The sequence below is a fragment of the Ostrea edulis genome, chromosome 5, assembly GCF_947568905.1.
Source record: "Ostrea edulis chromosome 5, xbOstEdul1.1, whole genome shotgun sequence".
In the NCBI taxonomy this organism is placed as follows: domain Eukaryota; kingdom Metazoa; phylum Mollusca; class Bivalvia; order Ostreida; family Ostreidae; genus Ostrea; species Ostrea edulis.
Window position 1 is genome coordinate 85,255,977 of NC_079168.1, and position 27,455 is coordinate 85,283,431.

General features: G+C 35.8%; 1 protein-coding gene across 1 annotated transcript; it reads left to right on the forward strand.

Moving 5' to 3' along the window:
• LOC125651593 (uncharacterized) lies at nucleotides 1-27,448 on the forward strand. Its single transcript, XM_048880251.2, has 29 exons — nucleotides 1-221; nucleotides 785-917; nucleotides 4,032-4,097; nucleotides 5,572-5,799; nucleotides 6,617-6,731; nucleotides 6,848-6,995; nucleotides 7,121-7,241; nucleotides 7,377-7,569; nucleotides 10,213-10,357; nucleotides 10,449-10,674; nucleotides 11,341-11,505; nucleotides 12,725-12,867; nucleotides 15,751-15,870; nucleotides 16,023-16,095; nucleotides 17,796-17,851; nucleotides 19,361-19,510; nucleotides 19,850-19,958; nucleotides 20,732-20,785; nucleotides 20,897-21,426; nucleotides 21,595-21,772; nucleotides 21,869-22,006; nucleotides 22,094-23,046; nucleotides 23,226-23,468; nucleotides 23,574-23,653; nucleotides 23,750-23,855; nucleotides 24,078-24,231; nucleotides 24,426-24,750; nucleotides 24,880-25,080; nucleotides 25,173-27,448. Exons 2-29 carry the CDS (start codon nucleotides 819-821, stop codon nucleotides 27,080-27,082), a joined length of 7,029 nt encoding a protein of 2,342 aa, XP_048736208.2. The 5' UTR covers nucleotides 1-221; nucleotides 785-818; the 3' UTR covers nucleotides 27,083-27,448.
• The last annotated feature ends 7 nt before the right edge of the window (nucleotides 27,449-27,455 follow it).

Here is a 27,455-nt window from a genome sequence, read left to right on the forward strand (position 1 = left end):
CTCTCGTGTTTCTTACCTGAAATCACGTGGTTCTTCTTGCAGTCCTGTTTTAGTCTCGGAGATATAGTTTAATGAGACTTGTGCGACAATTACTTTGGGGTTCAATATGGCTTCTGTGCGATGTATGGAATATTACTTGTGATCTTGTAATAACATTGGGATGATTTTGGATGGAAATTAATATAACAATTGGGTTGAAGTGATTACATTTTTGTAATTAGGTAAGGATTTTCTATATATAAAAATCATTTTACCTGAAGAAAATTTGTTCGAAAATAAAGTAAATTTTACAGCAAGAAATCCCGATGGATGATGTGTTTGTAAATTAAGCGAATAATACATTTCCGGATTAGTGTACCGTGATAAATTGTTCTCAATCGAATATTTAGCATTTTTGTATTGTTAAAAAACAATGTATGTACGCTTTGCGTAAAATTCGTCATATTTGGTTTACCTCTACTAATTGTCAACTCCGTGAACCTTCTCCTTATTACGTAGAATCTACCACGCTAAAACAATACGTAAATCGGATGTAGTCAATTAAACATCGTTCTAAATGAAATCATTTTGAAATATACGGAAGGATTCTAACAGGAAGAATGTTTTTTATGTTGAAAGAATTAAGATAGATTTAAACAGGGTAACTATTTCAATGTGACTTTTTATATCCTTTTAATGGAGAAAGGAAGCCTTTTTTTCGTGTTGCTGTTGTCATTGATAAGTTTCACATGGAACCATGTATTTGTTGTTGTTATTTTACTACGGAAATCTACTATTTTTACAGTCATCCATTTGAACATTGACCTCAAATAGTTACTATGGCGATGAACCCTGATGACCTGAGCGATTTGGAGGTTCTGGACGAAAACACAATAGTTCAGGCTCTGCGTACCCGATACAACAAGGAAAAGTTCTACGTGAGTTCTACTTTCTATTTAGAACTTAGGAATGGTAGGGTAGGATAATATATTGACTGAGATGAGGCATTAATACGAAAACTTTATTAAACATATTTAGAAGAAAGGATGTGGATGTAAATTTACATTCTGGTGCTGAGTTTTCAATAAAGTAACAAAGAGGTTGCAATATTTTCTTTTTAAAAAAACAATATGGAACTGTATTTACCTACATATATGTCCAAGCAAAGTATATATGTTTCAGTCCTGTAAGGAAATTTCATTTTACTGATGATTTACGACCAGATATGGAGATCGGGAGTGGAAACATGTGGTTTTGTACGTCCACTGAACAAGTTGGGAAACATGATCTTTATCTACGAAACACGTTTTAGTACACCTCCAAAGCGTAGTCCATACCAATACATGTCGATAGTGACCAATGTTTGGTCCGCTGCACAATCTGTGCGCCTGTTAATGTCTCCTATTGACGATGACCTTAGGTTATTCGGGAATAAATGTCGTCAATGTCAGAATTTGACCACAGATATTTAGTGTGCGAAACATTTTTTTTCCATTGGACTTGGTTTGTTTACTGTATGAAGGAACTAATTCGTACTAATTAATTAATCTCTAATTTTAAAATATTTTTGAAAACATATACTATGGAACGTATAGATTAGCAAAAATGTTGGTGCCCCAATACAAGAGGAAACAGAATCGCGATTCTTCCTTAACTGGGCGTATGGATTAATTGTATTGGACGAATCACTGGAGCGAGTTAGTCAAGAGTACCAAAATTTAACAAACCTTATTGCAATCGAAAGTAAAAGCTAGTATTACACCGAGTTCCTTGTACATCATATTATCTTTCTTTTTATTCATTTACATGTACTTATGTAATGTTCTTTCCTTTCTTCTTTGTTCTCACATCTTCATATTTGTATATGTGTTATATGATTCATCATTAGTGTAGCATATGTATTTCTAATGTACTCTCTGCAAGGAGGAATAAAGTATTGAATGAATTTAAACGATGCCGATCCCGACCTATTTCTGTCACCTTACATGTCCGCCAAGCTGTTGCACCAATATTTTCCCCTTTACTTCAAATCAGCCAAATATACAGAGAAAAACTTTTTTCGGTAGGAATGGTTTTAACAATCTCTATCTCACCTCAATGAGTGACTATAATAGAGTAAATGATTAGATGGGGGGAAATTGTGTTGCAAACTTTCACCGCCTTTGATCTTCCATCCAGAAAAAAATCTTCATTAATCAAATTTAATTCAATTTATTTTATTATTTTTAAATCACCGGGCAATTTTATTTCATGGTGACTAGTCCTTATCCCCCCCCCCCTCCTCCCCTTTAATTGAATCACATAACATTTTTAGACAATATGTACTTATATCGTTTCGTGATCTGGAAAGAGCATACAATTAATTAATTGCTTCATTTATTTTGCTAAAAGTCATGAAAAGTTACAAACATTCCTCAATAATTTATTTTTTTCCTAAGCTGTCACTAAACTTGGTGTAAGCGGGGCGGTGTTTTCTACTGCATTTAGAATTAAAGGAAGTGTAATATAATTCATGACAGGCCTTAAGAATGATTTACATATTCAGAGAGCCGGGGAAATTATTATCAACGGCGTCGTTAAGAACGTCTCTATATATCACTCATAATAACTAAATTAAAGAATATTTCAGTGGTAATGCCACCTTAATTTTATAGCATAATATTTGGCTACATAACCCTTTTTTACCCGAATCGTTATTTAAATGAAAGTGGTTTGAACAGTTAGTTCTTTCATACAGTTGATATAATAGATTCGATATGTGTACATACATGCTTCAGCAAATATACATCAAACTTAAATCATTGTCCTTTTCAAAGAATTTCGTTTGCATACAGTAAAACCTGCGTAATCCGATATATTCCGTGAGACTGGCTCTGGATTACACAGGATGTCAGATTGCATAGTTAAGAAATATACAAACAAATAAATTGGTTAAGAAATACACAAACAAGAAAATTGGTTAAGAAATATACAAACAAGGAAATTGGGAATGAAATTCACTTTACAACAGATTACACAGGTGTCGGATTAGATAGGTGTAACTATAAAACAGATCAGACCTGAAAATAGTTTTAATATCTAGTTTTATAGTTGTTTGTTATTGCCCTCTATATATAAATCTATATCTTTGAAAACACTAACATGGTATTGCGAGGAAAAATCAAGGAATGATTGACTAGGTTACTGGTTATTTTATGAATACAATGGACGTTGTTTGTCTACATCATGAGAAATAAATAGCGATGGAAGCGTTGTGTGATTTGTATGATCGGTGAAGACAAGAATGACATCCATTGTTTTGTATCTTCCATAACACAGGGCATTCATTTCTTATATCCATATTTCTATTTAGTTTTTATTAATGAGATAGAGAGATAGTTAAAACGATAGGCAGAGAGAGAGAGAGAGAGAGTTCAGTTGAAAGGTACCCTAGGTAACTTAATTTTCCGAGGGTATTTTTTTTTTTTAATTAAAAACACAAACAATAAAACAAGGTGATTTTATGTAGGCATATTGCATGTAGTAGTAAAGTACAAAGTTTAATTTTAAGTGGTAATAGATAAAATTAGACGAATTTAACGATGAATTTCCCCTTTTTTCATTTCCCGATCACGAAATGCTATTATTCGATAATAAATCACATAGATTGTATCTTTTCTTCAACTTCATAGGGGAAATATTGTGACATTTTCCCCCCAGCTTTAATCCATATCACGGCTGATTATACCATTACTAGAACAATGAAATATTATTCCGTCGTTGGCAATTTTATATACATATATATGATATACGACTAATAAAAAAAAAACCCAAGTGTCTGTCATGGAAACTAATTTTTTTTTTTATCTGTCATTGTCTTTCTTAAGTATTAACTGATAATTTTTGCAGTATGTGAAATTTTTATTGTCTTTATATTATTTGAAAATTTGACATTATGAGTCAGAGATGACGATGATTGATTGATTGATTGTATATTGTTTGAAGATAACGGCGATGACACGGTAGATGACAACAGTTAATTGAATACATGTAGACCCTTTGACTGATTTCAGACATACATCGGCGATATCCTAGTGGCGGTCAATCCATGCAAACCCCTCAGCCTATTTGATGACAAGGTAAGACTGAAATGAATGATTTATGAGGATAGTTGGCACACAGAATCTACACTGAAGACTGAAAAGACAGTTTTCAAGAAAACCGGTAGTGTCAAGGAAACAAATTCCAAGCACGTTTGTCAGTGAGAGTTCGGTGTTAGAGCCTTCAGACGGAAAGAAACACTGTGTCACAAAACAAAAAATACAAACAAATTATAAAGTAAATAAATAAAATCCAAAAAAGTAAATAAATCCAAAAAAGTAAATTAAAACCAAAAAAGTGAATAAAATTTTCAGGAGCAGTTATGTTCACATACTGTGTAGTCTATTTCAGTGATTGATGTAATGCAATCTTATGTTGTCATTCAACGGACACCGACAACAACAAAACAATCGACAAATAATAAACAAATACTAAAAAATATAACCCAAATGATAAATACATGCATAAACAAGATATGAATGAGGTAACCAATATATGTTTAGATCTGCTCATACCATTTTCCGCTGATAGAATGGTGCTTTTGTCTATTTCTTTCAGTTGTCCTCTTTCAATAATAAAAAATACTAATTACAAATATGTCGTGTTTTTAGTAACGGAAGCTCCTAGACCAATTATCTACAAAGCATATCATTCATAGAAAGGAATGTCAATGACACGTAGAATTGATATATTATAAAGATATATTTTAAAGACTCGTTTCTTCAATAATTGTTTTTAGTGATTTGAAAATTTGATTAATATATAACAACTTCGCTCCGTTATTTGACTCTACGTTGACTGCATTCCAGTTGTGTGCTTGACTACTTTATTGAAACACTCGTTTACAGTAACTATGCTCTTTTGTTGTAAACAGATTTGCTTTTTTGTTGTTGTTGCTGTAAACAGATTTTCCGTCAGCTGTTTCGGCTTCTTGAACAGAAAACGCGTACCATATTAAAATACACTTTCACTCAAACTTTGTGTCATGTTGTTTGTTTTTGTGCTGGTAGAGACCTAGCCAGATCACCAACATTACATAGTCTATCAATCAAATATCTACACATCAACATGTTTTCAAAATCTCCAAAATCTCTGTTTTAGGACGTTCACATAACACGATCTTGCCATACCGAAACATCAATCACGTTTGCACATTAAACAGTTGCGTTCAAGAAGGTAGCACTGGCTAGTTCTACTGACTACTTCATGACTATTCCATGGTCATTGCAACTTGTTGATTCACACGCAAGAGTTTGCAAAGACCCCTTCACATAACTATGATGTAAATATAAGCATTAAATCATTATTTCCAACACAATAGATGTGTATGTTGACAATTTTCATAATGCGCGCGTTAATAGCACATTGGATGTAAAAATAGTGATAAATCCCTTAATGCTTAGATAAATAACTCATACCTGGGTACACAAATATCAACACAATTTTGAGACAAAAGCACGTTTGCAATCATGGCGCATTATATTAAAGTACTTGGTTTTTGGTTTTTTGCAGTACCACGATGAGTACACGGACCTTGTGTCCCGGACTCAGCGCCAGCCGCATCTGTTTTGGAGCGCGGACCACGCCTACCGGTCTCTGTGTAACACCGGACGGAACCAGTGTATTCTTGTTAGTGGTGAATCCGGCGCGGGAAAAACCGAAAGCACGAAATATATGATCCGCCACCTAATGAGAATCAGCCCAAGCGACGACGCACAGCTTCTAAACAAAATAGTTCAGGTATGTTTCAAATCCATTGTTGTGCATTGTTGGCTCTGCAGGTGTGTCGATTCATCATCTTTACAATCAAAGTTTTGTCGTCAGAATTTAAGTTATGACACATGTGAATTGCTTGATGAGTGATCGGAATTTGTCTTTTTTTCCCCCTCTTTGCAAAACAAAAAATTTACATGTACTATACAATAACAATGAAGTGATGCATTGTTTCATTCATAAATCAGCAGAATTTGTCTATTTATTGAAACTTGCACATTTATACATGAAATCAAAATACCCTATATACAGTACAACAAATAGCCATATTAATACGACCATTGTTTCAGACTAATTGTTCCTTGTAGTCCACGTGACCCTGGGTCTGTGGTCACGGCACTGAAACAGAAATTTGGTGTCAGTACCATTGTAAGGCAGAATGACATCATGTCTAACACCAATCCCGATATGAGCAACACAGTATTGTAATTTACGACCAATATTCCATTAAAGTCGCTGTTCTCATTCCGCCGTAAATAAACCAACATTGCTCTCCAGTGGACGGTGACTTGTGATCTTACAAACAGTGGACTTCAGCACTATATCCACAAGCCCTGGTTATACATGTTGCTTCACTTTACATTAATTAGATGTACATGCATTTTCCATTTAATATTTGGTTTGGGTTGGTTTTAATTGATTATTCATCACCAAAAGAAATTTTAATAAGTAAACAATAAAATGATATATAAAGCAACAACAAAGAATAAATGTTAATAAGTCTAGAGATTCATACCAACATAAACAAGTCAGTGCTTAAAAATGTGTCTATTTTTTCTTATAGATAAACCCTCTGTTGGAAGCTTTTGGAAATGCTTCGACCGTGATGAACGCAAATTCAAGTCGCTTTGGAAAATTTATCGAACTCCACTACACAGAAAATGGACGCCTTTTAGGAGGTATATAAGTGTTATGGCCATGTCCAAAGTCAGGGTTTTTACCCATACTAACCTAAATAGGTCTGCACGTATCACATACTAGTACTAACATTATGGTTTGTTCCCTGTATTTTCAGCGAAGATAGATGATTACATTCTTGAAAAGTCGCGAGTTGTCCATCGCTCGTCCAGTGAAAAGAACTTCCACGTGTTTTACGCTTTGTTTGCGGGTATGTCACGTGAGCGGCTTCTGTACTACTTTCTTGAGGACCCGGATTGTCATAGGTAGATTACATTTCCCTTTAACTGCTGTTCGCCTCTATACGGTATCTTTCTCCTTCTTTTTTTCTCTAACATACGAAATAAACTTTGATAAAACAATGGACAATCTATCAATATCTATGTTTCAGAATCATGCGTGATGAGGATATCCAAAATGGCGTATTTCGAGATGCGGAGGAATGGGAGCATTACAAAACGATGTTCTCGTCTTTGACCACCGTTATGTTACAGACCGGATTTAGCGAGGAGGTCGGTTGGCCTATCCATGTTCAGTTTTGATATAATTTACTTACCGAAATTAAAGAAATATTGATCTCTCATTCAAAGTGATACCCTGTATAGTTTATTTCAAGAAAATTAATTCTTGTTGGATTTTCCTTTCAGCATATACAGGTGATCTTTCTCATTCTGGCCGCGATATTACACCTTGCAAACATTGTGTTTATGCCAATAGAGGAAACTGACGGCGTCTCCGTGGCGGATGAATACCCTCTGCACGCGGTTGCTAAGTTACTGGGAGTGGATGACGAAGTGGAACTCACAGAGGCATTAATTTCAAATGTCAGCACAATCAAAGGTACTAAGCGCCGTCTTTTTCAAAACATACAACACAAACATAAACCTCACTAACCATCAAAAATACTTTTTCACTTAATGAATCCATATATTTTTGGAATTCAGAATGTCGCACAGTGATAATAGATCAGCATAATTATTCTTAAAAAATGAAAGATTGACACAGAGGTAGCTCAACAAGGCAGGTGGATTGATTCCCATTAGTGTCTCGTTTTTGACAAAGATTTTACATCACTTTTGTATAGTTTTACTTGATTTGTAGGGGATGTCATCATAGGAATGTTTTCACAATTCATTCACGGTTTTTAAAAGGATGTTTCCTCTTCTTCTGTGTGGTTTTAGATATAATGGTAGCATTCATCGTTCATTCTTGACAACTTATGCCTTGTCGGTCTCGAAACAAGTGGACGTTTAATGCCTAGAATATAAATTTCGCACTCAACTATTCTAAGTTCTAAAAATATAACTATCCAATATTTCATTGAAACATTGAAGCAATTAGAATATTAAATTTCCCATTCAGAATAAATCCACATGTCAGCTTGATCTATATTTAGTCTTGAACGTTTTGATTTTATTCTATTTATGCTGACATATCGATTGTTTATTGCTTGCAGATATGTATTATTTTGCACTTTGGGGGTTGTCTAACATCTTCTATTTATAAACCCTCTGTAGATGCATTACATGCATGTCTATGTATATTCATGAGATGCGAAGCTTCTTCATAAACGTGTCATTTTCCCACCACGTTTAGAACAAGTGAAGAAGAAAAAACTGGTGTCGTGGTTTTTTCCCGAAGCCATTATGATCATAACGAGTTTTGTGTGTTTTAAAGGTGCAATTAAGTATACTGAGAATTATGCAAAATAAGAACATTATCATACAACAGACGCATATGTTGAAGTGTCCTATAATACTAGTATTTTACGAAACAATAAATCCAAAACAAAGGACCATTGAATAAGATTGATTGGTTGAATATTGTTTAACGTCCCTCTGGATAATCTTTCACTCATATGGAGACGTCACCATTGCCGATGAAGGGCTGCAAAATTTAGGCCTATGCTCGGCGCTTACGGCCTTTGAGCTGGGGGGATCTTTATCGTGTCACACCTGCTGTGACACGGGACCTCGGTTTTTGCGGTCTCATCCGAAGGACTGCCCCATTTAGTCGCCTCTTACGACAAGCAAGGGGTACTGAGGACCTATTCTAACCCGGATCCCCACGGGACCCATTGAATAAGAGTATTGAATAAGAGTATCTGCTTTATTCAAAGCATAAAATCGGCTGCTGGGATTTTAAGCATTCTAAACTATTTCCATGGAAACAACACCCAGGAATTGTAATATCTAAAATTCAAAACAGTGGAAGCAATTTTTAATACACATTTATGAAAAAGCATTAATACGTACATGTACTATCATTTATATATGAACACTTGTGTGGTTTTCAAAAATCATGAATGTATGAAATATTCAAACATGTAAATATACTAATGCAACATGGAAGTTTGTTTTAAAAGTGCATTATGATAAACACATTACCTGAAAAAAAATATATGACACTTATAAATGCAGGTATTTAGAAAGTCAAGCGTGATTAATATATCTGCCTATTGAAAGAAAGCGAAGGAATATAAGATTTTTAAACACCTAAAATAATTCACCACCAGGAGATTTTGTATGTGCATTTCAGAGGCTTTAATTCAAATTTCAGGTCTATTTGGGGTGCTAATATTTGCATTTAAGCTGAATTGATTTATAAAATGTTGAAGCGTCATGGTATGCAAATGAAGCAAATATGAATACTAATAGCTTTTGAGTTTCAGTAGATTGCAGAAACTAAAGATGCTTCACAAATGTTGTTAATGTGTCATAATGTTTATAATGGAATGGGATGGCGGGAAAACAAAGACCCATATCGTGTTGATACCCCCATCCGGATCTATGTCACGTGACGATTCCGATTACTTGCTATATGGTGTCTGTAACCCCGATTTATAAGTCGCGGTTTTTGAACATCACCAATATTATATACATAACCAAATGAACTTTCCATTCTATAAAATTTATTTACTACTCGGAAACTCACAACGAGTTGCTTTTATGTCTTACACACTGACATTCTAGGGAAGTTCTTCTTGCAAAACCTTCGTATAAAATTAAATCATTAAGGAGTAAAAATTAAACGTGTTCATAACAAAAATTAAGACTTATCTTTAAAATCTTTTCTTAACAACTTTTGCACATCTTAATGATAAGGAAATATGATACCGAAATAATATTTTTTTAAAAATAATTTCGCATTTTCTCATACGCACTTTCTAACGCAATCACAAATAGAGCGGCCGTTTAATACAATGTACTAGAATTGGAGAATAACCATCGTCGGAAACCCACGGTCGGTCGCGACCGTGGGTTTCCGACGATGGAGAATGACAGAATTTACGAAAATGCGGTTACGACTAGCTCCCAGAGTGCATATCTATTAATTAGAATCAGAGAGGAACTACATTGAAAGTATTCCAATGATGAAAAAAAACGTCATAAATAAACTTTATGACCAGTTGATGCATAACAATATGTAACTGTATCGTTGTAAAGTAAACAAAGCTGAAGACTTTGTGATTTTTTTTTAAAGGGGAGAGAATCCAGTCGTGGAAAAGTCTACGGGAAGCAAACGATAGCAGAGATGCTCTAGCAAAAGATTTGTACTCACGGTTGTTTGGTTGGATTGTCGGACAAATAAACCGTAACATCTGGCCAGATCAACGGAGAAAGAGCCAGTGAGTGTTCGAATGAAATTACTGTGTAGCTAAGATTTCACAAATGTTTTTTCATCATTTAACATGGTACACGTACATCTGATAATTTTAGATTAACAAGAGGTTCGTCGATTGGATTACTGGATTTGTCAGGATTTGAAAACTTTCAACAGAATGGTTTCGATCAATTTCTTATCAATATTTCCAATGAAAAACTCCAACAGTATTTCATGGATTACATATTCCCCCGCGAAAGGAAAGAGTACGAGGCCGAGGGTATAGAATGGAGAGACATAGTTTATCACTGCAATGACGATGTGTTGGATCTGGTGTTCAAAGTAAGTCATTGAGAGGTGCTTATATACGTTTCAGAAGTTGATTCAGGATTTTTTTTTAAAACATGAAATTCAAAATATATTGATATGTGAATTGATTGCGTGGGTGTATTTATTTATTTCTCCTTCCAGTCGTTTATTTTATTTTATTGTTCCATGTTTGCTTGAGTCACCCTTTCTCCTGGGAATTCAGTAATATAAATATATGTGTATCTCCCATGAACACAAAAAACGTTAGGCATTTCCGCACCGTGCACTCTTGCTACATTGATATTACTTTTTAACATTATTTATATTGTAGGGTTAGGGTTCAACAGTCTCGATTGAAGTCAGCATTTCGCAAATTCTATGGTCGTTATAACGATCTAGTTCGTCAATACAACCTATCATTGGGTCAAATGCTGTCTGGCGTGTTTCATACCGATTGTTAGGCCGTTCTTGGTACACTGATTTTGAATACGAATAACTCCGTTTACCTGATCAGGATATAGGGCTCACGGCGGATGTGACCGGTCGACAGTGGATGCTTACTCCTCCTAGGCACCTGATCCCACCTCTGGTGTATCCAGGAGTCCGTGTTTGCCCAACTCTCTATTTTGTATTGCTTTTAGGAGTTATGAGATTGATCACTGTTCGTTATCTTCACCATTCATCCAAATTTTTTTCTAGCGACCCGATGGTATCCTGTCGTTATTGGACGAGGAGTCCCATTTCCCACAATCCAACGATTCCTCCTTAGTCCAGAAACTCAACAAATACTGCAGAGAGAGCACAAGATACACGGCCACCATGGGCAACAGGGTTACTTTTGGCATCCGTCATTATGCTGAACAAGTAAGCAATACACCATGCAACGGCTTAATGTGATTGGCATTCATTTCTCTGGAATTCAATGTCCGTGCACAAAAAGTTCAATGGTTGGTGAAGAGTGCAATATATGAATATATAAATTTTATCATTATTATTATTATTGTCATTATTATATATCTTTGTTATTTATTTTGACATCAGATATTTTCCTCATTTTCGCCTTCTTTTCTTCTTCCCTTTTAAAAAAATGTCGTAACATTCTATAAGTTTTATTTGAATTCTATCAATAATTATTAAATAATGCAATATATGTGATTAAATTACACAATTGCGTGAAAGGAAAATGATGTAATCACTGCATAACTCATTATAAAACATAATATATATCGCTATACATATAAGCAAGGTCAGATTATAAAATCAATGAGTGACTTTTAAGTATACTTCCGTCAAATTCTGGGATATATTAACATAGATCTTATTTTGCATTTAGTTTCTTCGATATAAAATGAAATTTCTGAGAGATTAATCAGTGTGGTTAAATCATTGGAAAAGCAAATTTATCGAATGATAGACTTACATGGGGAAAGTCACTCAATCATATTCATGAACGATGGATGATAATTTATAGATTGATATAAATTAATTTTTGATTTCTTTGATCAAAGATCATTTAGTTTTCGTCATCCATCAAGTGATGTCAAGTTTTTTACCAGCTGTCAAAGCGTTTTACATTCAACGTATAATCAATTTATTGTTTTAATGATGTAACGAATCGAGAATGAACTTACACGACTTTAATGTTTCAAACCATGCATAATTTCATCAAACATATTTGATTATCGTGCTTAGATTCTATTGAATATTTGTTTGTTTGTTAAATTTATTTACACCCGTTGATTGATATTGCAATAACCGCACCACGGCGGTTGAATACATTGACCCCAAAATGCAACCAATTCTTAAAAGTATTTGAAGCACATAAAAACTTTCTTTCTAATGATTTCAAAGAATATTGCGGCTTTTCTTTTTTGTATGACATATAGACAATTATAAGGAATATAGATGTAAATACACGTATATTAATTAAATTCACAATAGATGTCCGTAAGACTGCGTCTATTCTTAACATATACACCGCAACCAAATATTTTGGGTTCCAGCTGTTGTATCGTCTTTATACATTGTACAGAGCTCTAACGCTTATAATTTCATACACATCTTCTTCCGTTGTCGTCGCCAGGTGACCTATGAGGCGGAGGGATTTCTGGAGAGAAACCGGGATAACCTGAGTCAGGACTTGGTGGGTTGTCTTCTGAACAGCAACAACAATTTCATTAAGGATCTCTTCTCGGCCTCTATGTCGGAAACCGGAACCATTTCTGAGTGAGTAAACCATTGTTTCGCCGGTATTTACAATAACACCTACACTCACAAAATAAACAGAGCATCACGTAAGATAACAACAACGATATCAGCATCAATAAACACAACAACAACAACAACCACCACCACAACAACAACAACAACAACCACCACCACAACAACAACAACCACCACCACCACAACAACAACCACCACCACAACAACAACCACCACCACAACAACCACCACCACCACAACAACAACAACAACCACCACCACCACCATAACAACAACCACCACCACCACCACAACAACAACAACCACCACCACAACAACAACCACCACCACCACCACAACAACAACCACCACCACCACCACAACAACAACCACCACCACAACAACAACAACAACAACAACCACAACAACAACAACAACTGAAAACTCGTTTTCGAAAACTTTCGTTCATTTTGGAAAAAATCCAAAAAATGTAGAAAGAAGCTGTAAAAAGTGACTGGAATTTCATTTTAGAAGTTTTTGAATTGCTGGATATTTTACCTGTCTTTGATATAATTAGATATTGTTTTAATGGATGCTTTTGCGTATAGGTAAGTTTGAAATGCATGTGATCCATGTCACTACGTCCGTTCCACGTGTCTCCAGGACCCTACGCGATTTTGTATTATTAGTAATAAAGTACTGAATATATTTAAATATTTGGAGTCATTTGCACGTAATCCAGAGTATGCCGAACATAAAGACTATTGAGAATACGATCACCATAACTCACATTAACGACGGACCTTTATAAACACAGAACTGATATTATTCACCTTAATTTCAGTAATGATATACAGATCTGCGAGAAACAATTTAGAAACCACATTTTAATTTGCGGATTCCTGTTTCGTACAAATTGAAAGACTGACATTAGTTAAACTATTGCCATCAAGACTTCTTCAGAAGATTTCTGAAGGTAACTAATTGAAAAGATAATGTAATATTTGTAACCTAAGACACGGTATAATGACTCGGGAGAACACCACGACGCCAAAAAGCAACATTTCTCTTTGTCACGTGACCAGTTTGTCTAAGTAGTGGTATTTAATCATTAGTGTCTGACACCAACATAATGGCGCCTTTAGCAAACTCGGAGGAAATCTTATATTTCACAAACATTAATTTTTGAGAATTCTGTCACGATTTTTCAGTTTAAGTATATCAATTATAAGGTGTATCTGTGTGTGTTTGTAAACATATGTATGGTCCCGTACAGTTCTCCTTGGAGGTTTAGCAAATTAAGCTTCACGGGGTGATGTAGAATGTCCGAGTAACGCAGGTTTCGGGTTAGAATCTTGAATATACCTTAAACTTTCGTATAAAACTATTCTTCCCATTACGGTTTACAAATATGTTGTATGCACTTTCCAATATGCAAATCATACCTTGCATGATGAAAAAAGAGGCGTGCCTACGGATCTATTGTATTCAATTACCCCCTGAACGGTATAGAAAGGGTTTTTATGGTTTGTGATAGAATGGCTAACTCTGTATGATGATATTACGTGGTTTTATACATCAGATAATGACACTTGATCATCTGAAATCGATGGTCAGGTCCGCACGTCGGGCTCACAGTGTTATACATGACGGACACGCTGTCACGTTTACGACTGCCATAAGTTATTACATCGGTTCCTTTTTACTTAGTAGTCCTTTTAGTACTTCCGATAGTCTTTCCATTTGGGTCTCTCTCGTTAAGCGGAGTCACACTGGCATCTTGTTCTTTTGTAAGTAGTAGACAACAAACTTTAGTCTTTACTTAATACTTTATTGCTTCATTTCGGCTTTAGTTAGTGAACTTTGTTTCAATATTCAGTATGCATATCCAAATAAGACAGTTTAGAATCCACTAATTGTTTAAGTAATTTTCCATGTTATCATTTTATTGACAATTATATATAATGATATTTACGTTTTGTCGGTAATAAACTTGTGCTATTTCAATGTATTTTATTTCTCAATAAAAACACTCACCTTTCAACTTGACATAAAAACCTGTATGTAACCAAAAAATATGAATATAAAGAATAAATGTTCTTGGTATATTGTGAGGGATAGGAAAATAATGGAAGGCAGGAGTAATTTCTGCAAATTGCCCGTGCTCTTATTGTTTATATACGTCCATAACACAAGCAACGTAGACGTCCATTCCATTAGTATGTACAGTGTACATGCGTTTCATGGAAAATATCGATGCATGAAAACGATTGGTGTGAACCTATAGCGCAGATATCACGACACAGTTTAACTGGGAACCCTGTACACAAATCGAAAAAGGACTTCCATTTGATTTGTTAAAGAGTTTCTTTGATAAGGTATTTACACATGTAAATATATGCTTGCTTCATATCTAGGACACGTGCGGAACGATATAACTGACAAACTTGTGTGGTTCAAACGACGTGGATTTTATGTCGATGTGTGGACACATTTATTCAGCATCTCTCTTCTTGATGTCCCCAGGTGTCAGTAGAAGTGTCTTTTGTTTCCTATAATACTCTTTTACTGCTGCTATTTGTAATTCGGGAAAGAAAGCACATCATTTTAGAAGGCATAACTCATTATATACGCCCGATTGACGAAATGACAATTCCCTGACCTCTTTAATCTTCCGCAAATGCCTTTCTTTATTCTACGTCCCCATTTGTCTAAAACATTGAAGTTACATATTATAATTTGGGCATGGTGAAGTTGAAAACTTTCTAGCAAAGCTAGGAAACAATATGGCCTTTTCTCCAATTGGCGGAAAGCTAAGTGACCTGGATTGTGGTATTTCTCAGTACTGGTACAGATTATAAAATTGATGCTATTGTCCTTTCATATACTTTTAAATCATTTTTGCAGTTTTGCGAGTAAGTGTATGTCACGACCTCGGCTACCAGCCGTTTGGCCATCACAGATTGACCCAGAACGCCTGCGCAGATCTCTTTCACGAAAAGTCTCGAACCGCATCAAAAAGAGCAGGTATGTAAAATTGAAAAGAATATTAATTTCGATATTATCACCAAAATGAAATGTAAATATCTCAGTCTTTGCAATGTCAAATACCTGCATTTGATATCGAAATGAAACTTAGGACTCGAATATTAACCAATCAAATTGGGTTTTTTCTTCAGGGAACTATCGGGGGACAGCGGAAAATACTCCTCTTTAGGTCGGGCCTCTCCCACGGTTACCAAACATTTCAAGGTAAGATCCAGTGTTACCATATCGTTTCTGAGTGTTACCATATAGTTTCTGATATCAGGTTGGAAACTTCGGTTAAGTAGAACTAAAATTCGTCTAACAGAATAGCTGACTGTTGGTTTCTTATTAAATTGCTCTCCGTTTTGGCGACATGTGATGTTTTAACACTGCTCAGTTTTCAATATTGATTCCGATGCTTATCGTATATGGATGTTCGTATGATATGGGAAGATCATCTGTTCCTCGGAAATCAAAGTTAAATTTTTTTTTCTTCGTGAAATATGGTTTACTTGTTAAACTTTTAATAATAGTAAACAGTGAATTATCTTTTACTATATTACAAAGTACCGTTAATGATACAGTACTGTGAAGAATTATGACGAAAAGTGTAGAGGGAAAACATTACAACAATATGATTGCCTCTTACAAGATTCAGAGTAGTAGAAAATACGGAGCGAGTTTCTTTTAACAATGCGGAACCACAATAGAATTATAATGCCCTTAGAACTTATAATTTATGTAAATTTAACAGATAATATTTACATTCTGAACTATCTATCATTCCTGAGAGACGAGATTAAGGGTTTCATTTTTTTCCCTTGGGTATTAACAAAATAACTCAATCTGATAGAGCAATCTTCATTAAATATGTAAAATTATTTTTTGTAAACAAAAGTGTCAACCTCATTTCAAAATAAACACTGTCAAAATTAATGATATGAAAATAGGGCGTTTCCAATTTGAAGTCAACCATTGATAAATAACATATGATAGGTTTGTGTGTGTGGTTTAGAATCCGTTGAATGAGGTTCGTGTTAATACAACGTACGGAAATGATATTTTCTCGCTCTTCTGTGACTCTCACTTCTAGAAAATTCCATACTCTTGTCTCAAATGACTACCTAATTAAATCATTTCTTTAAGGAGGAAATTCTGAACTGGGTCGAAAGAATCTCTTATATAAACAATTCATATTATTAGAGTTCTATGGAATGATCCGAATACTCTAATTCATTGAAGATGTGCAGTTTGCACAGGGAATTCAACGAATGATAGAATTTTTTTTTTATCTATTAAAGGTTTGCAATTTATATGAGGAGTTCTCTGAAGTGATGGAAATATTCTGATTCATTTAAGATGTGCAATTTCTAAGAAATGATAGAAATTTTTCATTCATTCAAGGTTTGCATATAAGGCACCAAAATTAGATATGTCAAAACCATTACAAATTTCAATATATGTGTTGTATATGTATTTATTTCCCAGATCAATTTTTGCTGAGGCGTTGGACTTGGGCGCTTAATTTCACCACTCCTGTATGCATTTTCTGCATTTGTCTTTGTCACATATACACAATTTGAAATTTGATTGCTTAATACCCCCCCCCCCCCAAAAAAAAACTAAACAAACTGAAACCCCCAAAACAACAAGAAACAAAAAAAAATGAATAAAATATATATGGAAATACTGTTTCATTTTGAAGATTTACTAATCCTTCGGATAGGTTTGAATATCTCTATATAATACATTACCAATCAAAAAGCCATTCGTTTACTGTAGTTTGATAAGTAGGCCATATGTTAATGTATTAATATCGTAAATCTTTTAAATTAATGTTATAAAGAGAACTCGGCGAGACCAATGATTGGTATGATTTAATTGGACACAATCATAATGAAATCTTTGTTCTATTTTAATTCCAGAGGTCCCTTTCTGATTTGATGACCAAACTCTCACAGGCGCAGCCATTATTCGTCAGGTGAATCTTCCTCTTCAAAGTATTTTTGGAGTCGAACATCTAATTGTTTTACATCCATATATTCATTTAAAGACACTTGCTAAAATATCTACCCCTTTTGATTAAAGACTTCCAATTTTTACATGTCCCAACATGATGCACCCAGATCAATTTTCAATCAATCAATCAATCGATTACAGAATGTCTCTATTTGGGGAGATCTGAAAAGAAATGCATGAAGTAAACACTAATAATTTTATCAACTTGATTTAATTCAGTTTGTAATGTTGCTATTTTTGCATGTTTATTCACATTTTGTACAGAGATATCTGAATACAGAGAAGTTCAGTTTGTTTATAGCAAGTGTCTTTGAATGATCTGTTTTCCCGATTTTTATATTGTATTCGTCTTCTACAAAATGCGCATTCTTTTTCTATGTTTAATATCATTACGCACGGGAACAGTAGTCACCGTTTGCTAAATACTACTCATTTTGAAGTGCTTGGTCATAGAAGAAACGTTAAATCATATTTACGCCAATTAGTGCATACGCTCCGACTGCGCCAAATTTTAAATACGCTAAAATAAGTACACACACAGTAGACGTAAGAAAATGTACGTTGCTAAATTAAACGATAGGATGTTTTGACCCCTTACCATAATACTATTTCATCATTATAAAAATATCAATGCAACTATTCATATACGAAACAGCTTAGAGACAACACTGGTAATTATACGGGAATTATGGAACGATTGTTTTTAGAATAATGGTCATGACTGGGGAAATTAGGCCTATGTTTTCAACTTTAATTTGACATTTATGCTAATTGATTTGTAATTTCATCTAAAAACGAAGTGTTTCATTTGGAAGACAAAATAGAAAAAAGAAATGTTCATATTAATTTGCTGTTTAAGGGATTCTTGTATTTTAGGGCATTTTATTGCAATATTCGACGGCCTGTAATTTTATGAATTATGTAAATGACAACACATTTAATTAAATAAATGTAGGAGTATCGTAATCGGGAGTAGATAAATGAAGACTTATAAGGAACTTGGTTACACGGTTGTGTGATCACCCCCACTGTCTAGGAATGACTAAGAACAGAGAACGATAATAAATGTATAGCGCTGATATGAACAGAACCAGTCCCAGAGTGAGTAGCGCACTAAACGCGACATAGCAGTAACGAGCTGAAAGACCCCAAGACCGATTGACAATTCAACCTATATTGTGATATAGTTTCGTTTCTGATGCCCCTGGGGGGTAAATTGTGCCTAAAAATATACCACTGCTAGATAATTCAGTTTGGAAATAAATTCAAGTAAGGTGCGTAGAGAAGACGAAGTCAAATGTCGGCGAGATGATATATGGACGTTGTTAATATTCATTGTTTTGTTTTGTGAAATTTGAAAAATAGTTTTCGTGCAGGGAGGATTATACTTCCATGCGTGTGCATCATTTAAACATTTGAAAAATAGTTGGGAATATGAAATTGAAATTTTGTTGGTCTGGGATTTATCTAGGTGCATCAAACCGAACCATAGTCACACTCCAGGAAGGTTTGATACGGAGTTGACCAGACGGCAATTGTTATGCAATGGTTTGATGGAAATAGCTGAACTTCGGAGGGAAGGGTATCCTGTAAGAATCAGATACGAAGACATTGTGAAAAGGTAAAAGTTCCATACCTTGAAAGGGGTGAAACTGGTGCATCTTCTTTTGTGTTAGTCAGTATGATTGATCAGTATAAATCAAATAACACCTCAAAGGAATTTGACGAAACTGGCATCGTGAATGTATTTTGAAAATTATAATATAGTTTTCCATAATTAATTTTCATTTGTTCTGTAAATGTGATTAATCAAATAGTTAATTCTAAGAGAGAAATGCTATGAAATTAATTAAATTTGCAAAATAATGGATATACAAGAGATTGCGTTATCACTATTTCATACAAGTAGTTTGCTGCAATATTTGCCTTGTTTCATATGTTGGATATTTTGCTTTTCCAGATATGCAGAACTTTGTCCACCAGTTCACGACAACACGGACGATGTTTCAATATCGCTTGGCATTCTGAAAGAAGCCGATATTGAGGGATTCGGGCTTGGCAGATCAAAGGTTAGTCTAGAAGGATCCATATGATACACGTAATGGTTCTATAATATAGACAGTAGTCATACTATGCCTTTTTATAAACTTGTGTATGTTAAGGATCGATTTGTATTTCAAACAACAACTGAGGTCATCGTGTCAAATTGTAACATAAAGCGATGCCATTCTAACTTGTACTACATTTTTAATGAGAAGGAGTTTTTCCCCCAGTGCTATACGTCATTCAGAATAATCTTAATATTCCGGTTGTCATTTTGTTCACGAGAAAAAAAATTGGGCTGTGCCAAATGGCAAACATTTGTATTTCTTGCAAATAACATAGGTCGTTATACTTTGCATATTGATACAGGAACGGATATCTTCGTTAAAATACTAAAACAGTTGAATCCAGTAATCCTCATATACAACTCTTGTTTCGTACAATAGGAGTGTTCAGCACTGAAATGTTTCACAAACACTTTAATTTTCATGCTTCAGGTGTAACAACTATTCCGTATTTTTTGTTGGTCCATTTTGTTTTTTACGTCACACTTAAATTCTTCAGGTAAAATTTCTACGATTACGTAGCCCAGTCTGGCCACAACAAATTCGATGAGTCTTACCTGACACAAGCCTACGTTTCTCGTTAGGAACTAGGCATGCTTGATCGCGTCACACAATTCATCATTCATTACAGCATTTTTACACAATGTATAAACACATTATGTGGCCATCCTTCACGGTATTTTTATTGTCTTTCTAGTAAAAATTGCATGCTTTTCCATTCAATATGATTTCAGGTTTTTCTAAAATATTGGCAACAAGACCGACTGGAAACAAAATTGAGAAATTATGTAAGTACAAATGTGATTTTGAAATGGAATATACCGTAGAAAACCTCTTTGAAGAGAGATAATCATACATATAATTCCGGCTGTAAAAATATATTGTTATCACATTCCTAGATTGAGGAAAAAGAAAGGCAACGGCAAATTGAAGCCGAAGCCAGAAGAAAGCAACTAGAATTCGAAGAGAAACAAAGACAAATTCAACGAGAATTAGAAGAAAAACGCAAAAATCTAGACGCAGAAGCAAAGCAGAGAAAGTCCGAAGCTGAGTTGAAAATTCGAAAACTGTCAAACATTGACCCAGGAAGTAAACTGCAAAAACAAAACTCAAGAATGTATGAAGCAGGCTTCATTCAGAGTTCGTCTCCAAATGGAATGCCTGTCAGAGGTTCCCGTGATAGTGGATTAGATTTCGATGACGTTCTTTACAGAGAAGCGATGTCTGAAATGGACAGTGCAGATGACTATTTATCTCGTGATTTGAACACCGACTACTCAATTCATAGTCCCAGCATGTCGGACACTATGGACATCGATGACAGCATCAGCATGCCGAAAAAGGGAGGACCAAATCATTTTTCCGAAGATTCACGAAGTTCCGATCAAGTGACTGTGACTGAAGACGACGCACCACAGGCGGACCATTGGTAAAATTTCAATTTCGTATCTGTCATGTACAACTAATATCTTTCACAAAGCTGTAACATGAGAATTCAGATCCACTTTGTAATCAAAAATGTGCAGAGATGAGTATCAAATTTCAAGTTAAATATACATGTCAAAACTATTTGTAATTTGTAATTTCAATATTTTAGGCGACCGTACGACATTTTTCAAGTGTCCGAGAGAGAATTCGAAGATGATGATCATTTCTTCAAAGAGATCTTAAAGGGCATCCGACTGATTCTTTATTTTTTCTTTGTCATCATCATCATAGCTTGTATAGTGGCTAGCAAGTTGTCACTCCTACTATTAACATCAGGGATAAATAAGGTAAGCCAGTCATGCAACCTATCAATTCATATACAATCTCTTTTTCAAGAGTGATTATAACACAGCATTTCATTGTTGATATTGCTTATCCTTCAGGATGAGAAAACAAGAGGACATCATCTATTCTCTCTACTCATTTGTCTCTGTGGGCCGATGGTGTTTAACTGGTTTATGGCTTTCATGAAAATCTTATTCGGGGGCAAAGAATGGCCATCTATGCAAACGTTTTTCGTCGTAAGTATATCCAAGGGAAACTACTTTTTTCATAGTTTACAAAAATTCTTTCGATTGTAAATCAAACCTACTTGGTCTCTTTTTCAGCTTTTGGTGATTGAAGGACTTCAGACGTTTGGAATGAGTCTACTGCTTTTCCGAGTTTTGCCGTCCACGGACTTTTTCAGAGGATTGATTGTAACTTTTGCAGTTTGTCAGATTCCTAGTCTTCTAAAGGTCATCGTTCATGAGAGACGACCGAATCTCAGCGTGAGCGAAATTGTCGCCATTATCATGAACATAGCAGCCTTTTTGGTTCAGGTTTCTGCAATCCCGTTCTTCTCTGTGGGTAACTTTATCATGCAAGGGAATTACTCCATCGTGAATTCTTACAATGAGACAACGAGTTTTAGAACCTCTGTCACCTTAAACCAGAGCTGTGAATGGGAGCTACCATTATCCCTTATCTTGCTGTCTATCGGTTGGTGGGAAAACTACGTATCTGGAGAATGGACAGTGTTTGGGCGAATTACGATTCCTTTCAAACATTGGCGATCAATTCTACAAGATGTCAGAGAGACGTCGTACGTTTTGATCGCACCATTCAAAATAGGTGTTGCCATTTTAATGTCACGGTTACTTACCAATAACACAAATTTTGTTGTCCTCGGTACCGATGAGTTCAATGCCACTACTAGCAAGTTTTCGTCAAAAGCAGAAGAAATTGGAGTTTCTTACAGCTTACTGTTTATACAAATGGGATCTGGGATAGTGTGCACATATCTAGCCGGTCTAGCGTGCAAGTTACACATGCAGAGAACAGCCTTCTCCTTCCCCTTGATTATGGGACCACCCGTCACCTTGGTGCTGATATACTTTCAGTGCGAGTTCGACTTTATACCCATGTACTGGCACACGGGCGGTTGGTTCTGTCCGACATCCATGGATCTGTACACACTGATGATTCCAATCATTTGTGCAATTCTGGTTTGGCTATCTTACTGCATTACGGTTTCACACATCTGGTTTCCACAAAGCGAAAGAATGGCCAAAATAGAAAAGTACGTTATGACAATGTTTAGAATTAGTTCATTTGTTGTGTTTTTGTTTTATTGAAGTGCTCTGTGTGGTTAAGAATTTCATATCCGTTTAAGGGTTCAAGGGTTTTTTGAATATGATACATTTTCGGTTTATTTACTTGTGCGTGCTATTCCACAGAAAGCATATCTTTATTTTTCAGACTTTTTGTGACACCACATTTCGAAGGTATCTTTCCCGATTTTACCTTGACTCTTCGACGTAGACGTAACGACAAAGAAGTGAAACTAACGGGTTTCGATACGTTCCGTTACGTTGGTGAAGATTCGTACTACACTGATGACGTGTACAGTTCATCAAACACCACCCCACAGGTCTACGCATGCGCTACTATGTGGCACGAAACTCGACAGGAAATGACTCAGCTGCTGAAATCACTTTTCAGGTTTGTAGACTTCTTTTTGTATGTACAATGATGAGTATTGGTCTTGCTTTATTTATTTTTTCCTTTGGAAGTTTTTATCCAAGCTATTTTTTTCTCCTTTTACAGGTTGGACTATGTACATTGTGCAAGCAAACTTGCACAGGAAAAATTCCGAATCCATGACCCAGACTATTACGATTTAGAGTGTAAGTAATCAATACAGAAATGGTTTTAACCTCAGTGCTGTTACCTCTATACGTACATTGTACTTGTATGTTAATCCGTGGAATCTTCTTTTACAGTGCATGTAATCTTTGATGATGCTTTTGAACTAGACGACACGGTGGATAAGTGGGTTCCTAATATGTTTGTCCGCCAACTGATTGACTGCATGGAAGACGCTGCAATGTATATAATTTTTCAGTATTGATAAAATATAAAAGATTAGAAGTACACAGTTTATTTGGCGAAAGTCATCTATTTATAAAGATTTATGTGACGAAATGTATTCTAAAATGCTTTAATTCTGCAAAGACTGTAGAAAATATTCTTGGCATCAATGCAAGTTTTAAAAATTTCAATTTTGTATTGGGAGAAAAATCATAACGGATACGTTTTACATATACACAGGTCTGTAGTGAAAGGTCCAATCAATATCCAGGCGCCAGAGAAAACAGCAACACCTTACGGTGGTCGTCTGACATGGATCATGCCCGGACACACCCGACTTGTGGTTCACATGAAAGATAAAAATAAAATGAGACACAGGAAACGATGGTCACAGGTAATTTATTAATTGTGACTCGTTAGATGCCCCAATGAAACTTCATTGGCACATAAAACTATCTGTTGTGGATCAAGATGATAATTCTGTGATATTATTTGTCTTTCATCTTCCCTATTCGGTGATGGTAAACCTCAACACAAGCAATCGTAAACATGATAACTCAATTGTCTATATTCTATTCTTATTTTCAGTGTATGTACCTTTATTATCTGCTTGGATATAAACTTTTTGGATCGAGCGAAGCGGACAAATTTATGAATGAAGACAACGATAGTACAGTAACGAAGATTAAAAACAGAAAGAAGAAGTCTAAGAAGAGCCAGCGCTCCCGCCCTCTCCGATCCCTCTTCATGAGGATGACTCCCGAACAGTACGAGCAAGCCGAAAACACTTTCATGCTGACCTTGGATGGGGATGTAGATTTCAAGCCGGAGTCTGTCCGTCTGCTGATCGACAGGATGAAGAAAAACAAAAAAGTTGGAGCAGTTTGTGGAAGAATTCACCCCATCGGATCAGGTAATGAGAATGCTTTAAAAAATAGAAATGTAAATGAATTTTAAGCATATCCGAAACATTACTACTTTGAGAATGTTATCGATAAATGTTTAGGAAATAAGATTAAATGGCGTAAATTGTGTTATGTAGGTCCTATGGTCTGGTACCAGCAGTTTGAGTATGCCGTGGGACATTGGCTCCAGAAGGCTGCGGAACACGTGTTTGGTTGTGTACTTTGCTGTCCTGGGTGTTTCAGTTTGTTCAGAGGATCTGCTTTAATGGATGACAACGTCATGAAAATGTACACAACAAAACCCACGGAAGCCCGTCACTACATTCAATTTGAACAGGGTAATTTTCGTGTTGTCTTTTTCGTCCTTATAAACTCTGTATCTGATGGCTATTCATTATCGTTCATTAAACTACGTTTATTTATCATCTAGGTGAAGATCGTTGGTTATGTACTTTGATGCTTCAACAAGGACACAGAATCGATTATTGCGCAGGGGCAGATGCCTTGACATTTGCACCAGAAACATTTAATGAGTTCTTCAATCAACGTCGTCGCTGGTCACCATCAACCCTGGCTAACATGATGGACCTTCTTTCATCCTGGCGAGATACTGTTCGAATCAACGACAATATTAGTCGACCTTATATCCTATACCAGTTCATTCTGATGGCTTCCACAATCTTGGCGCCTTCAACAGTCATTCTAATGGTCACCGGCTCCTATCACTCTGTACTGAAGCTCTCCATCTGGCAAGGCTATCTATTGAGTATTCTGCCTGTAGTTGTGTATTTGGCCATCTGTATGACAATGAAGAGCGATCATCAAATCACAGCAGCCGCGGTAATAACAGCGTTGTATACGGTCGTCATGATGATAGCAACAATCGGAACCATCATAAGTATTGTTACTGAAAACTTTGGAAGTCCGAACGTGGTGTTCTTAAGTGGTCTGGTGACGATATTTTTAATTGCTGGAATTCTCCATCCACAAGAGTTCTTCTGTCTTGTGTACGGAATGTTGTACTTCTTGACTGTACCATCTACCTTTGTTTTACTTACTGTTTATTACTTGTGTAATCTCAACAACGTATCTTGGGGAACTCGAGAGACACCCAAAAAACTAACAAAAGAAGAGGAGGAGGAACTTAAAGTGCAACAAGAAGAGAAAAAGAAGAAAAAGGAAAGCAAGAGCTTACTGAATCGCCTGGGGTTGACGAATCTCATCGGTGACATGCGAGAACTAGTTCAGAACTTCCTTGGTCAAAATGCAAATCGAAAGGTACCAATTGAAACAAAAACCGAAGAAGTTCAAACGGAAGAAGAAAGCTTTCTTCTTCAGCGCCAAATGTCACGTGATTTACGTCGATCTCAGCAATCACAGGAAACCCAAATGACGCCAAAGGAAGAAGTCGATGTGGTTCCCCAAGGCTGGGAGCCCGATCCCAACAATCCTTACTGGACAACAATGGAGGTTTTTGGCAATGGTCCCATCACCCGCTTGGAAACAGATGAAACTGATTTCTGGAAGTTTATGATTAAAAAGTATCTTCATCCTCTTGATGAAGATAAATCTCATAAAGAGAAAATTAAGCAGGATTTGATTTCGCTGAAGAATAATGTTGTCTTTATTTACTGCATGATAAATTTCCTTTGGACCATCATTACTCTACAGTTGCAGGCCATGGAAGACCAGCTTAAGAACTTTTACATCATTAACAAATATGAACCTCTCTCCCTAATGTTCCTCTCTGTCTTTGCTTTGTGTATTGCGTTGCAATTTTTCAGTATGTTTATCCATCGCTGGGGCACATTCCTTCATCTTATGTCAACAACAAGAATTGACTGGTTTAAAACAGTGCACACAGAGGAAGATTTTGTTCGATTTGTTGTCAGCGAAGCTCAGCGCTTACAGAGAATGGAGCCCGAGCCCGACTATGATGACTTACCTCCGGATTACGATGATGATGACATGACGAATCAATCAGAACAGTATGACGAATTACCTTCCCTTCCACCCACGCCAGGTTCCACATACCGAACATTCCAAAGGAAACCATCGCGCAGGTATAGAACCTCACGAGATCAGTACAGCAGTGACACTCCCATCCTGCAACAAATATTCGAGGATAGACTCGAAAATATTCACCGAAAATGGAAGCAAGGCACACTTGCTTTCAGGCCGAACCATCGATTCAGCCGAACTGAATCGCATAGATTTAGTGTGAAAGAAAACCTTATGAGACAGAAAATGTTCAAACGAAGTTTCAGGCGTATAAACAGTAAAGATGATCGTGGTTCTAACGAGAGTGTCTCTCACTCTGTAGCCATAGACCTGCACTGATGAATAATCGCGTAGTGATATCAGGGAATTGTGTTACCCAGGGATATGTCGTTGCAGGCAACGATTATATGTCCTTGTACAATTGAAGTAGTGCTTCGTCCTCATATAAAGCTTGCCTGATGCACAGTCATCTGACCACTAATGGAGGGAATGGAAGCGAACTGTTCACGATTACTCCGACAATCAAACCAATACATTCACAAGAAATCGGGTTCTATGGTTATACTGTGTAGTTAACCGTGTCAACGTTAAACTGTCCCTAACTTTTATGTATTAACTTATTTAAAATGTTTCTGTATGTTATTAGTATACTATAAATCAACTTGAAGTCATGCATGTATTATTCACAAATAAATGTAAACAGTATTTAAAT